We start from the raw sequence: 18,285 nt of genomic DNA, 5'->3' as shown, positions 1-18,285 counted from the left end.
GGGGATGGAAGGGGCGGGACTTCCTGTGGAGGAGGATGCTGGGAGGAGGGAGATGCTCTGGTACCCAGGAAGTTGAAAGGGATGCTGGGAAGGAGGAAGGAACGGGAGAAAGAAGGAAGTCGGGAGTATTTTTTGGGGGGGGTGTTTGTCCCGCCCTCCTGTCAATCTTCACGCTTGTCAATCTTCTTGCTTCGGAAGAGTAAGGATTGATGGATGATTGACAGGTCCAATCGGGATGCAGGAATGGTACCCAAGGGAGGGAGGGAGGGGAAGGAGGAGGGAAGAGGGAGGAGGGCTTGGAGGCTGAGGGGAAGGAGGGGGCGGGACTTCCTGGGGAGGAGGATGCTGGGAGATTGGCAGGGAGGAAGGAGGAAGGAGGGATGGAGAAGGAAAGATGCTGTAAGAGGGATTGGTACCCAGGGAGGAAGGGAGGGAGGAAGGGAGGAAGCAAGGAGGGAGGGAGGGAAGGAAGGAAGGAGGAGGGGGAGGAGGAAGGAAGGAAGGATAGAGCATCTTTTCCTTCTCCATCCATCCTCCATCCTTCCTTCCTTCCTCCCCTCCTCCTCCTCCTCCTCCCTCCTTCCCTCCCTCCCTTGGTAACCAAGGAGGAAGACGATGGAGGGAGGGAGGAAGGGAGGAAGGAGGGAGGGAGGGAAGGAAGGAGGAGGAGGAGGGGAGGGAGGAAGAAAGGATGGAGGGAAGAAGAGGGAGGAATGGAGGGAGGGAGGGAGGGAGGAAAGGGAAGAAGAAGGAGTGAGGAAAGGAGGGGAGGAAGGAGGAGGGGAGGAAGGAAGGAAGGAAGGAAGGAAGGAAGGAAGGAAGGAAGGAAGGAAGGGAGGGAGGAGGGAGGGAGGGAAGGAAGGAGGGGAGGAAGGATGGAGGAGGAGGAGGAGGAGGGAAGGAAGGAGGGAGGGAAGGAAGGAGGGAAGGAGGGAGGAAGAGGAGGAAGGAAGAAAGGAGGAGGAGGGGAGGAAGGATGGATGAGGAGGAAGGGAGGAAAGAAGGAGGGAGGGAGGGAGGGAAGGAAGAAGGAAGGAAGGAAAGAGAGGAAGGAAGGAAGAAGGAGGGAAGGAGGGAGGGAGGGAGGAGGAGGAAGATGGAGAGGGAAAAGATGCTCTGAGAAGAGTAATTGGTACCCAGGGAGGAGGGAGGGAGAGGATGGAGAGGCCGATGGATTGTTTTCCCGGAAGCAAAACAGGAAACGAGAAAGAAAAAAGATGCTCTGGGAAGAGTAATTGGTACCCAGGGAGGAAGAGGAAGGGAGGAAGGGAGGAAGGGAGGAAGGAAGGAGGGAGGGAGGGAGGGAGGGAAGGAAGGAAGGAAGGAAGGAAGGAAGGAAGGAAGGAAGGAAGGAAGGAAGGAAGGATGAGGAGGAGGAGGGGAGGAAGGAAGGAAGGAGGGAGGGAAGGAAGAAGGAGGGAAGGAAGGATGGAGGAGGAGGACAGATGGAGAGGGAAAAGATGCTCTGGGAAGAGTAATTGGTACCCAGGGAGGAAGAGGATGGAGGAGGAAGAGGATGGAGGAGGAGGATGGATGGAGAGGGAAAAGACGCTCCGGGAAGAGTAATTGGTACCCAGGGAGCACCAATTACTCTCCTCGGAGCATATTGCTCCCTCCAACCTGGGTACCAATTACTCTCCTCCAGGGGGAAACTCCATCCTCTTCCTCTCTGGGTACCAATTACTCTTCCGAGAGCATCTTTTCCCCCCCTCCATCCTCCCCCCTTTCTTCTCCTTCCTCCCTGGGTACTAATCACTCTCCTTCCTCCCTATTACTCTCCTTCCTCCATATCACTCCACTTCCTCCCTATTTCCTGGGTACCAATTACTCTCCTCGGAGCGTCGCTTCCCTCTTGCTCCCTCCTCCCTGCGTACTAATCACTCTCCTTCCTTCCTATTACTCCACTTCCTCCATCTTTACTGGGTACCAATCACTCTCCTTCCTCCCTATTACTCTCCTTCCTCCATATCACTCCACTTCCTCCCTATTTCCTGGGTACCAATTACTCTCCTCGGAGCGTCGCTTCCCTCTTGCTCCCTCCTCCCTGCGTACTAATCACTCTCCTTCCTTCCTATTACTCCACTTCCTCCATCTTTACTGGGTACCAATCACTCTCCTCCCTCCCTATTACTCCACTTCCTCCCTATTACTCCCCCTTCCTCCCTATTTCCTGGGTACCAATCACTCTCCTCCCTCCCTATTACTCCACTTCCTCCCTATTACTCCCCCTTCCTCCCTATTTCCTGGGTACCAATCACTCTCCTTCCTCCGTTTCCTGGGCGCCAATCACTCTCCTTCCTCCCTATTACTCCCCTTCCTCCCTATTACTCCCCTTCCTCCCTATTTCCTGGGTACCAATTACTCTCCCCAGAGCGTCATTTCCCTCTTGCTCCCTCCTCCCTGCGTACTAACCACTCTCCTTCCTTCCTATTACTCCACTTCCTCCAGCTTTACCGGGCACCAATTACTCTCCTTCCTCCCTATTACTCCCCTTCCTCCCTATTACTCCCCTTCCTCCCTATTTCCTGGGTATCAATCACTCTCCTTCCTCCCTATTATTCCACTCCCTCCCTATTACTCCCCTTCCTCACCATTTCCTGGGTACCAATCACTCTCATTCCTCCCTATTTTCCGGGTATCAATTACTCTTTTCCTCCCTATTACTCCACTTCCTCCCTATTTCCTGGGTACCAATTACTCTCCTCAGAGCCTTGTTTCCCTCTTGCTCCCTCCTCCCTGCGTACCAATTACTTTCCTTCCTCCCTATTACTCCACTTCCTCCCTATTTCCTGCGTACCAATTACTCCCCTTCCTCCCTATTTCCTGGGTATCAATCACTCTCCTTCCTCCCTATTACTCCACTTCCTCCCCATTACTCCACTTCCTCCCTATTACTCCCCTTCCTCCCCAATTCCTGGGTACCAATCACTCTCCTTCCTCCCTATTTCCTGGATACCAATCACTCTCCTTCATCCCTATTACTCCCCTTCCTCCCTATTACTCCACTTCCTCCCTATTACCCCCCTTCACCCCCATTTCCTGGGCACCAATTACTCTCCTTCCTCCCTATTAACCCACTTCCTCAACATTTCCTGAGTACCAATCACTCTCCTTCCTCTCCATTTCCTGGGTACCAACTACTCTCCTTCCTCCCTACTTCCTGGATACCAATTACTCCCCTTCCTCCCTATTACTCCCCTTCCTCCCTATTACTCCCCTTCCTCCCTCTTTCCCGAGTACCAATCACTCTCCTTCCTCCCCATTTCCTGGATACCAATTACTCCACTTCCTCCCTATTACTCTCCTTCCTCCATATTACTCCACTTCCTCCCTCTTTCCTGAGCACCAATTACTCTCCTTCCTCTCCATTTCCTGGGCACCAATTACTCCACTTCCTCCCTATTACTCACCTCCCTCCCTATTACTCCACTTCCTCCCCATTTCCAGTGTACCAATCACTCTCCTTCCTCCCTACTTCCTGGATACCAATTACTCCACTTCTTCCCTATTACTCTTCTTCCTCCCTATTACTCCCCTTCATCCCCATTTCCTGGGTACGAATTACTCTCCTTCCTCCCTATTACTTCACTTCCTCCCTCTTTCCTGAGTCCCAATCACTCTCCTTCCTCCCTACTTCCTAGATACCAATTACTCCATTTCCTCCCTATTACTCTCCTTCCTCCCTCTTTCCTGAGTACCAATCACTCTCCTTCCTCCCTACTTCCTGGATACCAATTACTCCACTTCCTCCCTATTACTCTCCTTCCTCCCTATAATTCTCCTTCCTCCCTATTACTCCACTTCCTCTCTATTACTCCACTTCCTCCCTATTACTCTCCTTCCTCCCTCTTTCCTGAGTACCAATCACTCTCCTTCCTCCCTACTTCCAGGATACCAATCACTCTCCTTCCTCCCCATTTCCTGGGTACCAATCAACTTCCTCCCTACTTCCTGGATACCAATCACTCCACTTCCTCCCTATTACTCTCCTTCCTCCTCATTTCCTGGGCACCAATTACCTGGGTGCCGGGAACTGTAGGGCGCCGGGAACCTTAGTTTGCTCTGTGCTATCACAGGGCTTTCAAAGCACCTGGGAACTGTAGTTCATTCAGGGGAAGCGCAGGTGATTCCAGGCGCCTGGGAACTGTAGTTCATTCAGGGGAATCGCACATCATTTCAGGCGCCTGGAAACTGTAGTTCATTCAGGGCAAGCGGCGGCGACTCCAGGCGCCTGGGAACTGTAGTTCATTCAGGGGAAGCGCAGATGACTCCAGGCGCCTGGGAACTGTAGTTCATTCAGGGGAATCACACGGCATTTCAGGCACCTGGGAACTGTAGTTCATTCAGGGGAATCACACGGCATTTCAGGCGCCTGGGAACTGTAGTTCATTCAGGGCAATCAAGTCATTCAAGGCGCCTGGGAACCGTAGTTCATTCAGTGGGCTCACAGCTCATTCCAGGCGCCTGTTAACTGTAGTTCATTCAGGGGATCACAGCTCCTTCCAGGCGCCTGGGAACTGTAGTTCATTCAGGGCAGTTCATTTCAGGTGTGTGGGAACTGTAGTTCATTAAGGGTAAGTGCCTGGGAGCTGTAGTTCATTCAGGGCAATCGCAGGTCAGGAAAGGTGCCTGGGAACTGTAGTTCACTCAGTTTATTTGGGCGCTGGGAACTGTAGTTCACTCAGGGCAATCGCATGTAATTCAGGGCGCTTGGGAACTGCAATTCATTCAGGGCGCTTGGGAACTATAGTTCATTCTGTGCAATGAGGCCCCTCAAGGCGCCTGGGAACTGTAGTTCATTCGGTTTATTTAGGCGCTGGGAACTGTAGTTCACTCAGGACAACCGCATGTAATTCAGGGCGCTTGGGAACTGCAGTTCATTTAGGGCACCTGGGAACTATAGTTCATTCAGGGCAGTTGCAGGTCATTCCGGGCGCCTGGGAACTGTAGCTCATTCAGGGAAATCACAACTCATTCCAGGCGCCTGGGAACTGTAGTTCATTCAGGGCAATCGCAGCTCATTCCAGGCGCCTGGGAGCTGTAGTTCATTCAGGGGAATTGCAGGTCATTCCGGGCGCCTGGGAACTGTAGTTCATTCAGGGCAAGCGCCTTGCGATTGACAAGGCCATTCAAAGCGCCTGGGAACCGTAGTTCATTCAGGGCAAGCGCCTGGGAATTGCAGTTTGCAAACTCATTCTAGGCGCCTGGGAACTGTAGTTCATTCATGGCAAATACATGTGACTTCAGGCGCCTGGGAACTGTAGTTTATTCAGGGCAAGCGCCTGGGAATTGCAGTTTACAAACTCATTCTAGGCGCCTGGGAACTGTAGTTCATTCATGGCAATTGAGATGATTTAGGCGCCTGGGAACCGCAGCACGCCAAACACCAACAAGCACCCTTTTATTCCAGGCGCTGGGAACCATAGCACACCAACCCACCAAAGAGGACTCTGGGAAATGTAGCGCCTGGGAACTGTAGTTCATTCAGGGCAACCACAGTTCAGGTGCGTGGGAACTGTAGTTCATCAAGGGTGAGCGTCTGGGAACTGCAGTTCATTGAGGGCAATGGCAGGGCGTTCAAGGCGCCTGGGAACTGTAGTTTGTTCCGGGTGTTTGGGAGCTGTAGTTCATTCCGGGCAATTGCAGCTCATTCCAGGCGCCTGGGAACTGTAGTTTGTTCAGGGCGCTTGGGAACTGCAGTTCCCTCAGGGCAGTCACAGGTCACTCAAGGCACATGGGAATTATAGTTCATTCAGGGCAATGGCAGGTCATGCCAGGCGCCTGGAAACTGTAGTTTGTTCGGGGAACTTGGGAACTGTAGTTCATTCAGGGCAATCACAGGTCACTCAAGGCGCCTGGGAATTATAGTTCATTCAGGGCAATGGCAGCTCATTCCAGGCGCCTGGGAACTGTAGTTTGTTCAGGGCGCCTGGGAACTGTAGTTCATTCAGGGGGATCACAGCTCATTCCAGGCGCCTGGGACACCAACCCCACCAGTAACAATAATCCATTTATTCCAGGACTAGGCGCCGGGAACCGTAGCGCCACCAACCCCAAAGGATTCTGGGAATTGTAGCGCCAAACCCCAACCCAACCAGTAACACCAATCCTTTTATTCCCAGTATTAGGCGCCGGGAACCGTAGCGCACCAGAGGATTCTGGGAACTGTAGCGCCCCGAGGATTCTGGGAACCGTAGCACCCCGAGGATTCTGGGAACTGTAGCGCCCCGAGGATTCTGGGAATCGTAGCACCCAGAGGATTCTGGGAACCGTAGCACCCAGAGGATTCTGGGAACCGCAGCGCCCAGAGGATTCTGGGAACCGTAGCACCCAGAGGATTCTGGGACCCGTAGCGCCAAACACCAGGCGCCGGGAATCGTAGCACCCAGAGGATTCTGGGAACCGTAGCGCCAAATCCAAACCCAACCAGTAACACCAATCCTTTTATTTCCAGTACTAGGCGCCGGGAATCGTAGCGTACCAGAGGATTCTGGGAACCGTAGCGCCAAACCAGTAACTCCAGTTCTTTTCTTCCCAGTACCAGGCGCCGGGAACCGTAGCGCACCAAGAGGATTCTGGAAACCGTAGCGCCAAACCAGCAACTCCAGTTCTTTTCTTCCCAGTACCAGGCGCCGGGAACCGTAGCACACCAAGAGGATTCTGGGAACCGTAGCGCCAAACCAGTAACTCCAGTTCTTTTCTTCCCAGTACCAGGCGCCGGGAACCGTAGCGCACCAAGAGGATTCTGGAAACCGTAGCGCCAAACCAGCAACTCCAGTTCTTTTCTTCCCAGTACCAGGCGCCGGGAACCGTAGCACACCAAGAGGATTCTGGGAACCGTAGCGCCAAACCAGTAACACCAACCCCAACCAGTAACACCAATCCTTTTATTTCCAGTACCAGGCGCCGGGAACTGTAGCGCCCAGAGGATTCTGGGAACCGTAGCGCCCAGGGGATTCTGGGAACCGTAGCGCCAAACACCAACCCAACCAGTAACACAGATCCTTTTATTTCCAGTACTAGGCGCCGGGAACCGTAGCGCACCAGAGGATTCTGGGAACCGTAGCACCAAACCAGTAACACCAGTCCTTTTCTTCCCAGTACCAGGCGCCAGGAACCGTAGCGCACCAAGAGGATTCTGGGAACCGTAGCGCCAAACCAGTAACACCAACCCCAACCAGTAACACCAATCCTTTTATTTCCAGTACCAGGCGCCGGGAACTGTAGCGCCCAGAGGATTCTGGGAACCGTAGCGCCCAGGGGATTCTGGGAACCGTAGCGCCAAACACCAACCCAACCAGTAACACAGATCCTTTTATTTCCAGTACTAGGCGCCGGGAACCGTAGCGCACCAGAGGATTCTGGGAACCGTAGCACCAAACCAGTAACACCAGTCCTTTTCTTCCCAGTACCAGGCGCCAGGAACCGTAGCGCACCAAGAGGATTCTGGGAACCGTAGCGCCAAACCAGTAACACCAACCCCAACCAGTAACACCAATCCATTTCTTCCCAGTACCAGGCGCCGGGAACCGTAGCGCACCAGGGGATTGTGGGAATTGTAGCGGACCAGGGGATTCTGGGAACCGTAGCGCCAAACCAGTAACACCAATCCCAACCAGTAACACCAATCCCAACCAGTAACACCAGTCCTTTTATTCCCAGTACCGGGCGCCGGGAACCGTAGCGCACCAGGGGATTCTGGGAACTGTAGCGCTCAGGGGATTCTGGGAACCGTAGCGCCAAACACCAACCCAACCAGTAACACCAGTCCATTTATTTCCAGTACCAGGCGCCGGGAACCGTAGCGCCCCAGAGGATTCTGGGAACCGTAGCGCCAAGGGGATTCTGGGAACCGTAGCGCCCAGAGGATTCTGGAAACCTTAGCGCCAAACACCAACCCAACCAGTAACACCAATCCTTTTATTCCCAGTACTAGGCGCCGGGAACCGTAGCGCCCAGAGGATTCTGGGAACCGTAGCGCCCAGAGGATTCTGGGAAATGTAGCACCCCAGAAAATCATGGGAACCGTAGCACCACAGAGGATTCTGGGAACTGTAGCGCCCCAGAGGATTCTGGGAACCGTAGCGCACAGAGGATTCTGGGAACCGTAGCGCCAAACACCAACCCAACCAGTAACACCAATCCTTTTATTTCCAGCACTAGGCGCCGGGAACCGCAGCGCCCCAGAGGATTCGGGAACTGTAGCGCCCCGAGGATTCTGGGAACCTACCGGCCGGAACTACGTTTCCCAGCAGCCCCCAGTTCAGGACCAGGTCTCGGCCTGGAAGCGCCCGGCCCGCTCCAGCGCCGCCAGGAAGCCGGCCGCCTCGGTTTCCGACATGGCGCCTTGGGACTGGAACGCGGCCCGCAGGGCGGCGGCCACGGCGTCGGGAACCTCCTTGGCGCTCCTGGAATAATAATAATAATAATAATAATAATAATAATAATAATAATAATAATAATAATAGTGGTAGTAGTAGTAGTAATTATAATAGTAATAATAATAGAAATAATAGTAATAGTAATAGTAATAGTAATAGTAATAGTAGTAGTAGTAGTAATAATAATAATAATAATAATAATAATAGTAATAGTAATAGTAATTATAGTAGTAGTAGTAATAATAATAATGGTAGTAGCGATAATAGTAATAGTAGTAATAATAGTAGTAATAGTAATTATAGTAGTAATTATAGTAGTAGTAGTAGTAGTAGTAATAATAATAATAATAATAATAATAATAATAATAATAATAATAATAGTGGTAGTAGCGATAATAGTGATAGTAGTAATAATAATAGTAATAGTAATTATAGTAGTAATTATAGTTATAGTAGTAGTAGTAGTAATAATAACAATAACAACAATAGTGGTAGTAGCAATAGTAATAGTAGTAGTAATAATAGTAATAGTTATTATAGTAGTAATTATAGTAGCAGCAGCAGTAGTAATAATAATAATAATAATAGTGGTAGTAGCGATAATAGTAATAGTAGTAGTAGTAGTAATAATAATAATAATTGTAGTAGTGATTATATTAGTAGTAGTAATAATAATAACAATAATAATTCAGAAATAAAATTAAGAATAGCAAGAATAAATAATAATAATAATAATAATAATAATAATAATAATAATAATAATAATAATAATAGGAGGGTGGAGGGTTCCCAGCCCCCGGCGGCGCTACGACTCACCCGGCCAAGTAGATCCAGGCGCCTCGCTGCACCAGATCCCAAACCAGCGCCTGGTTTTCGAGGATCCGGTGTTGGACGTAAACCTTCTCGTCCTGCGGGGATATTATTATTATTATTATTATTATTATTATTATTATTATTATTATTATTATTATTATTATTATTATTATTACTACTACTACTACTACTACTACTACTACTACTACTACTACTACACTACTACTATTACCATCACCATCAATATTATTACTTCTGTTATTAGTATTATTATTAGTTTCTTATTAGTTACTACTACTACTACTACTATTAATATTAGTAATTTTATCTTCTTCATTATTATATGTATTACCACCACACCATCATCATTAGCATTACTACTACCACTACTATTATTAATTGCGTCTTCATATTATTATTATTATTATTATTATTATTATTATTATTATTATTGCTGCTGCTGCTGCTATTGTTGGTATTTTTATTTTTATTTTTATTACTACTACTACTACTACCACCACTACTATCACTACTACTACTACTACTACTACTACTATTACTACTACTACTATTACTACTATCACCACCACTATTACTATTACAATTACTACTATTACTATTACTACTACTACTACTATTACCACTACTACTATTGCTATTACTACTACCATTACCACTACTACCATTACCACTACTACTATTACCACTACTACTACTATCACTACTACTACTATTACTACTACTATTATAATTACTATTACTATTACTATTACTACTATCACTACTACTATTACTATTACAATTACTACTATTACCACTACTATTACCACTACTATTACTACTATTACTACTATTACTATTACTACTATTACTACTACCATTACTACCATTACTACCACTACTACTACCACCATTACTACTACTACTACTACTACTACTACTACCACTACTACTATTACCACTACTACTACTATCACTACTACTACTATTATTACTACCACTATTACTATTACCACTATCACTACTATTACTATTACAATTACTACCATTACCACTACCACTACTATTACTATTACTACTATTACTACTATTGCTACTACTATTGCTACTACCATTACTACCATTACTACCATTACTACTACTACTACTACTACTACTACTACTACTACTTAATCTCCGGCTCACCTGGTCCCGGGAAAAGGCCGGGAAGACGGACAGGAAGCCCCGGGCGACAAGCTCCGCCCACTCATCCCGGAAGTAGAAGTCGTGGGATTGATGGCGGCAGCCAAAGAACAGGAAGTTGCCTGCGGGAGGAGGCGGGGTTAATAATAATAATAATAATAATAATAATAATAATAACAACAACAACAACAAAACAACATTATTATTGTTATAGTTATTACTATTATTAAATTCTGCCTTATTTAATAATAATAATAATAATAATAATAATAGTAATAATAACAACCATAATAATAACAATGATAATGATGATAATAACAATAATAAATAAGACATTAAATAAAGAAGAAACTATTATTATTATTAGTGTTACAGTTATTACTATTATTACATTCTTCCTTATTATATAATAATGATAATGATAATAAAAATAATAATAATAATAATAACAATAATAATGATAATAATAACAATAATAATAAATAAGACATTTAATAAGGAAGAAACTATTATTATTATTAGTGTTACAGTTATTACTATTATTAAGTTCTTCATTATTATATAATAATAATAATGATAATAATAATAATAACAATAATAATAATGATAATAATAACAATAATAAATAAGACATTTAATAATGAAGAAACTATTATTATTATCATTAGTGTTACAGTTATTACTATTATTAAATTCTTCCTTATTATATAATAATGACAAGGATAATAACAACAACAATAATAATAATAATAATAATACCAATAATAATGATAATAATAGCAATAATAAATAAGACATTTAATAATGAAGAAACTATTATTATTAGTGTTACAGTTATTACTATTATTAAATTCTTCCTTATTATATAATAATGACAATGATGATAATAATAACAATAATAATAATGATAATAATGACAATGATAATAAATAAGACTTTTAATAATGAAGAAATTATTATTATTATTATTATTATTATTATTATTATTATTATTATTATTATTATTATTATTATTATTATTATCTTATTCACACCCCGCCCATTATTTAAATCCCATGCAAATTTCATGACCAGGCGCCCAATTTAATTCCTATTCTCATCAATAATACTAATAATAATATCTTAGACTCCGCCCATTATTTAAATCCCATGCAAATTTCATGACCAGGCGCCCAATTTATTCCTATTCTCATCCATAATATTAATATCTTATACTCCGCCCATTATTTAAATTTCATGCAAATTTCACCAACCAGGCGCCCAACTTAATTCCTATTCTCATCCATAATATTAATCAGAATATCTGAGACTCCGCCCATTATTCAAATCTCATGCAAATTTCACCAACCAGGCGCCCAATTTATTCCTATTATCATCAATAATATTAATAATATCTTATACCCCGCCCATTATTTTAATAATAATAATAATAATACTAATAATACTAATAATACTAATAATAATTTCTTATTCACACCCCACCAATTATTTAAATCCCATGCAAATTTCATTAACGGGCGCCCATAAAAAGACTAATAATAATAATAAAAGACTAATAATAATAATAATAATAATAATAATAATAATAATACCCCGCCCCTTATTCAAATCCCATGCCAACCTCCCCAACCCGGCGCCCACCTCTCTTCCCCTGCGCTACGCGTTCCTGCAGGGCGGCGCGGAAGGGCGCCACCCCGGTGCCGGGCGCCACCATCACGACGGGCGTCTCGGGGTCCGGCGGGAACCGTAGCGCCCCCTTCTTCACCCAGAGGGGGACGTGGGCGGCGCCTGGGGCGGAGAAACGTAGCGCGGGGTCAGGGTCGGGAAACGTAGCGCGGGCGCCTAGGTACTATGGGAAAGGTAGCGCGGGTGCCTAGGTACTATGGGAAACGTAGCGCGGGCGTCTAGTGATAGCTGGGTACTATGGGAAATGTAGCGCAGGTGCCTAGGTACTATGGGAAACGTAGCGCGGGTGCCTAGGTACTATGGGAAACGTAGCGCAGGCACCTAGCTGGGTACTAGGGGAAACGTAGCGCAAGCGCCAGGCACTATGGGAGACAGTGTGGGCATCTAGTGATGGGTAGGTACTATGGGAAACGTAGCACGGGCGCCAGGCACTATGGGAAATGTAGCGTGCGCATCTAGTGATGGGTAGGTACTATGGGAAACGTAGCGCGGGCGCCTACTGATGGGTAGCCAAGTCCATGGACAGGAGAAACGTAGCGCAGGCGCCCAGTCCATGGACAGGAGAAACGTAGCGCGGGCGCCCAGGAGAAACGTAGCGCAGGCGCCCAGCCCGTTGACAGGAGAAACATAGCGCGGGCGCCCAGGAGAAACGTAGCACAGACTAAGCGCTTAGAAAGAGAAACCTAGCGCGGGCGCCCAGGAGAAACGTAGCACAGACTAGGCGCTTAGAAAGAAACATAGCGCGGGCGCCCAGGAGAAACGTAGCGCAGCGCCAGACCAGGCGCTTAGAAAGAGAAACATAGTGCGGGCGCCCAGGAGAAACGCAGCGCAGCGTCAGACCAGGCGCTTAGAAAGAGAAACCTAGCGCGGGCGCCCAGGAGAAACGTAGCACAGACTAGGCACTTATAAAGAGAAACATAGCGCAGGCGCCCAGGAGAAACGTAGCACAGACTAGGCACTTAGAAAGAGAAACATAGCGCGGGCGCCCAGGAGAAACGTAGCACGGGCAACCAGGCCATTGACAGGAGAAACGTAGCGTGGGCGCCCAGGAGAAACGTAGCACGGCGTCAGACCAGGCGCTCAGAAAGAGAAACCTAGCACGGGCGCCCAGGAGAAACGTAGCGCACGCCAGACCAGGCGCTTAGAAAGAGAAACCTAGCGCAGGCGCCCAGGAGAAACGTAGCGCAGGCGCCCAGAACATTGACAGGAGAAACATAGCGCGGGCGCCCAGGAGAAACATAGCGCGGGTGCCCAGCCCATTGACAGGAGAAATGTAGCGTGGGCGCCCAGGAGAAACGTAGCGCGGTGTCCGACCAGGCGCTTAGAAAGAGAAACATAGCGCGGGCGCCCAGGAGAAACGTAGCACAGGCACCCAGAACATAGACAGGAGAAACGTAGCGCGGGCGCCCAGCATGTTGAGGAGAGAAACATAGCGCGGGCGCCCAGCATGTTGAGGAGAGAAACATAGCGCGGGCACCCAGGAGAAACGTAGTGCAGGCGCCCAGAACACTGACAGGAGAAACATAGCGCGGGCGCCCAGGAGAAACATAGCGCGGGCGCCCAGAACATTGACAGGAGAAACATAGCGTGGGCGCCCAGCATGTTGGCATGAGAAACATAGCGCGGGTGCCCAGGAGAAACGTAGCGCGGGCGCCCAGCCCATTGGCAGGAGAAATGTAGCGCGGGCGTCCAGGGGAAACGTAGCATGGGCGCCCAGTCCATTGACAGGAGAAACATAGCGCGGGCGCCCGGGAGAAACGTAGCGCAGGCGCCCAGAACATTGAAAGAGAAACATAGCGTAGGCGCCCAGCACATTGACAGGAGAAACGTAGCGCGGGCGCCCAGGAGAAACATAGCGCAGGCGCCCAGAACACAGACAGGAGAAACGTAGCGTGGGCGCCCAGTACATTGAAAGAGAAACATAGCGCAGGCGCCCAGCCCATTGACAGGAGAAACATAGCGCATGCGTCCAGGAGAAACGTAGCGCGGGCGCCCAGGAGAAACGTAGCGCATTCGGCGCCCACGCTACAACTCACCCTGCGCCGGGTCGAGGGAGGCCAGCCAATTGGAGCAGAGCCCGGTCCGGGGCTTGGCCAGGCGCGTCTTGTAGCGCACGACGGCGACCAATAGCTGGAGGCGGCCGGGCAGCGCCTGGTGGGAGAAGCGGGAGTTGTAGTACGGGAATTGTAGCGCAGGAAACTAGAACTCCCGCGCCGGGACTCACCTGCAGGGAGGAGGCCAGGGAGAAGGACCGGGCGCGGGTGCGAGGGATGAGGTCCAAGACGAGGTTGAATGGCAAGGCGGAGGCCGTCAAGGGGAAGTCGCTCAGGACCTGGCGCCGGGGAGAGAGAAAAGGGAGTTGTAGCGCAGCTGCCTGTCAATCGGAAGGGAGGAGGCAGGGGGTGGGACGAAGGGAGCATCAGGGCCAATCAGATTGCAGAGTGATGAATAGGGAGCGTTCGGCCGCCTGTCAATCACTCCAGCCCGCCCGGCTGTCAATCATCCGACGAGAGAACAGCCGTCGTTCGTCCCCCCTGTCAATCGTCCTGTCAATGTCCCTGTCAATCATCAGTCATTATTCCCCCTGTCAATCGTCCTGTCAATCGTCCATCATTATTCTGTCAATCATCCATCATTTTTCATCTTGTCAATCGTCCTGTCAATCATCCATCATTCCAGCCACCATTCACTCCCCGCTATCCTGTCAATCAATCTAAACCTCCCCTGTCAATCATCCTGGGAGAGCCCAGCTGCCATTATTCCCCCTGTCAATCATCCTGTCAACCCCCTGTCAATCATCCATCATTATTCCCCCTGTCAATCATCCTGGGGGAGCCCAGCCACCATTCGTCCCCCCTGTCAATCATCCTGGGAGAGCCCAGCCGCCATTCGTCCCCCCTGTCAATCATCCTGTCAATGTCCCTGTCAATCAGCCATCATTATTCCCCCTGTCAATCGTCCTGGGAGATTCCAGCCGCCATTCACTCCCCACTATCCTGTCAATCAATCTAACCCTCCCCTGTCAATCATCCTGGGAGATTCCAGCCGCCATAATTCCCCGTCAGTCATCCATCATTATTCCCCCTGTCAATCATTCTGGTAGATTCCAGCCGCCATTCGTCCCCCATGTCAATCATCCTGTCCACCTCCGGTCAATCATCCATCATTATTCCCCCTGTCAATCGTCCTGGGATCTTCCAGCCGCCATTCTTCGCCCTGTCAATCATCCTGTCCACTCCCTGTCAATCATCAATCATTATTCCCCCTGTCAATCATCCTGTCAAGCCCCCTGTCAATCAATCATCCATCATTATTCCCCCTGTCAATCATCCTGTCCACCTCACTGTCAATCATCAATCATTCTTCCCCCTGTCAATCATCCTGGGAGAGCCCAGCCGCCATTCGTCCCCCTGTCAATCGTCCTGGGATCTTCCAGCCGCCATTATTCCCCCTGTCAATCATCCTGTCAACCCCCCTGTCAATCATCCATCATTATTCCCCGTCAATCATCCTGTCAAGCCGCCAGTCAATCATCCATCATTATTCCCCCTGTCAATCATCCTGTCAAGCCGCTTGTGAATCATCCATCATTATTCCCCCTGTCAATCGTCCTCTCAAGCCGCCAGTCAATCATCCATCATTATTCCCCCTGTCAATCGTCCTGGGATCTTCCAGCCGCCATTATTCCCCCTGTCAATCATCCTGTCAACCCCCCTGTCAATCATCCATCATAATTCCCCCTGTCAATCATCCTGTCAAGCCGCCAGTCAATCATCCATCATTATTCCCCCTGTCAATCATCCTGTCAAGCCGCTTGTGAATCATCCATCATTATTCCCCCTGTCAATCGTCCTCTCAAGCCGCCAGTCAATCATCCATCATTATTCCCCCTGTCAATCGTCCTGGGAGAGCCCAGCCGTCATTCACTCCCCGCTATCCTGTCAATCATCCATCATTATTCCCCCTGTCAATCATCCTGGGATCTTCCAGCCACTATTCCCCCCTGTCAATCATCCTGTCAATCATCCTGGGATCTTCCAGCCGCCATTCACTCTCCGCTATCCTGTCAATCATCCATCATTATTCCCCCTGTCAATCATCCTGGGATCTTCCAGCCGCCATGATTCCCCCTGTCAATCATCCTGTCCACCCCCCTGTCAATCAGCAATCATTCTTCCCCCTGTCAATCATCCTGGGAGATTCCACCCGCCATTCTTCCCCCCTGTCAATCATGCTGTCAATCCCCCTGTCAATCAGCAATCATTATTCCCCCTGTCAATCATCCTGGGATCTTTCATGCCGCCATTATTCCCCCTGTCAATCATCCTGTCAATCATCCTGGGAGATTCGCGCCGCCATTCGTCCCCCCTGTCAATCATCCTGGGATCTTCCAGCCGCCATGATTCCCCCTGTCAATCATCCTGTACACCCCCCTGTCAATCATCCATCATTATTCCCCCTGTCAATCATCCTGTCAATCATCAATCATTATTCCCCCTGTCAATCGTCCTGGGCACTGGGAACCATAGCGCTGGGAACCATAGCGCTGGAAACCAGGCCCTGGAATCCATGCCCTGGCACCCCGCACCCGGCGCGCTACAACTCCCGCAATCCCACCCACCACCAGCGTCGTCCGCTGGGAACCGTAGCGCCGGGAACCGTAGCGCCCCAAACCCACCCTGAAAACCATGCCCTGGGAACACGGCACCCGCACCCTGCGCGCTACGGCTCCCGCAATCCCACCCACCTCCAGCGTCTGGCGCACTGGGAACCGTAGCGCCTAAAACCCACCCTGAAAACCGCACCCGGCGCGCTACAACTCCCAGATCTCACCCACCTCCACCATTGTCTGCTGGCACTGGGAACCGTAGCGCCGGGAACCGTAGCGCCCAAAACTCACCCTGAAAACCATGCCCTGGGACCCTGGCACCCCGCGCGCTACAACTCCCAAATCAGACCCACCTCCACCCCGCGCCCTGCGCGCTACAACCCCCAGATCTGACCCACCTCCACCCCGCACCCGGCGCGCTACAACTCCCGGACCTCATCCACCTCCAGCATCCGCTGGCACCGGGAACCGTAGCGCCCCATACCAACCCTGAAAACCAGGCCCTGGGAACCCGGCGCCCTGCACCCGGCGCGCTACAACTCCCGGATCTCACCCACCTCCACCCCGCACCCGGCGCGCTACAACTCCCGGATCTGACCCACCTCCAGCGTTGTCCGCTGGGAACCGTAGCGCCGGGAACCTTAGCACCCCAAACCCACCCTGAATACCATGCCCTGGGAACTGTAGCACTGGGCACCCGCCCCTGGCACCCGGCGCGCTACAACTCCCACAATCCCGCCCACCTCCAGCGTCATCCGGCGCACTGGGAACCGTAGCACCGGGAACCATAGCGCCCAAAACCCACCCTGAAAACCAGGCCCTGGGAACTGTAGCACTGGGCACCCGCCCCTGGCACCCCATGCGCTACAATTCCCAAATCAGACCCACCTCCAGCGTCATCCGGCGCACTGGGAACTGTAGCACCGGGAACCGTAGCGCCCAAAACCCACCCCGAAAACCATGCCCTGCGCACCCGGCGCCGTGCACCCGGCACGCTACAACTCCCAGATCTCACCCACCTCCACCCGGCACCCGGCGCGCTACAACTCCCAGATCTCACCCACCTCCACCCCGCACCCGGCGCGCTACAACTCCCAGATCTCACCCACCTCCACCCCGCACCCGCCGCGCTACAACTCCCGGATCTCACCCACCTCCACCCCGAACCCGGCGTGCTACAACTCCCAGATGTGACCCACCTCCACCCCGAACCTGGCGCGCTACAACTCCCGGATCTGACCCACCTCCACCCCGCGCGCTACAACTCCCAGATCTGACCCACCTCCACCCCGCACCTGGCGCGCTACAACTCCCAGATCAGACCCACCTCCAGCGTCCGCTGGCACTGGGAACCGTAGCGCCCAAAACCCACCCCTGAAAACCACGCCCTGGGAACCCCGGCCCCGCGCGCTACAACTCCCGGATCTGACCCACCTCCAGCGTCCGCTGGCACCGGGAACTGTAGCGCCCAAAACCCACCCTGAAAACCATGCCCTGGGAACCCGGCACCCCGCACCCTGCGCGCTACAACTCCCGGATCCCACCCACCTCCACCCCGCACCCGGCGCGCTACAACTCCCAGACCTCACCCACCTCCAGCGTCGTTTGGCTCAC

At 50.2% G+C, this 18,285-nt stretch overlaps 2 protein-coding genes across 2 annotated transcripts in view; one reads left to right on the top strand and one right to left on the bottom strand.

Annotated features, from left to right (window-relative positions):
* Positions 1-1,500: 1,500 nt before the first annotated feature.
* Positions 1,501-5,103, top strand: LOC310697925 (uncharacterized protein; the record flags this gene model as incomplete). Its single annotated transcript, XM_083484526.1, has 3 exons — positions 1,501-1,562; positions 2,708-4,403; positions 4,616-5,103. 2 exons carry the CDS (start codon positions 1,501-1,503, stop codon positions 3,639-3,641), a joined length of 996 nt encoding a protein of 331 aa, XP_083340652.1. The 3' UTR covers positions 3,642-4,403; positions 4,616-5,103.
* A 2,658-nt stretch (positions 5,104-7,761) lies between these two features.
* The window catches only part of NDOR1 (NADPH dependent diflavin oxidoreductase 1), a 24,070-nt gene continuing 13,546 nt past the window's right edge, over positions 7,762-18,285 (bottom strand). Inside the window, exons 8-14 of the mRNA XM_083484525.1 lie at positions 14,287-14,394; positions 14,099-14,213; positions 12,018-12,164; positions 10,380-10,498; positions 9,198-9,289; positions 8,231-8,408; positions 7,762-7,991 (exon numbers count right to left, since the gene is read on the bottom strand). Of these exons, the coding sequence (XP_083340651.1) occupies positions 8,264-8,408; positions 9,198-9,289; positions 10,380-10,498; positions 12,018-12,164; positions 14,099-14,213; positions 14,287-14,394 (726 nt within the window). The 3' untranslated portion in view covers positions 7,762-7,991; positions 8,231-8,263. The remainder of the gene's footprint in view (positions 7,992-8,230; positions 8,409-9,197; positions 9,290-10,379; positions 10,499-12,017; positions 12,165-14,098; positions 14,214-14,286; positions 14,395-18,285) is intronic.

Source organism: Podarcis liolepis, assembly GCF_965112155.1.
Source record: "Podarcis liolepis genome assembly, chromosome: Z".
Classification (NCBI taxonomy): domain Eukaryota; kingdom Metazoa; phylum Chordata; class Lepidosauria; order Squamata; family Lacertidae; genus Podarcis; species Podarcis liolepis.
The sequence above is the reverse complement of the archived record's forward strand: the minus strand, read 5'-3'. Positions and strand labels throughout refer to the sequence as shown.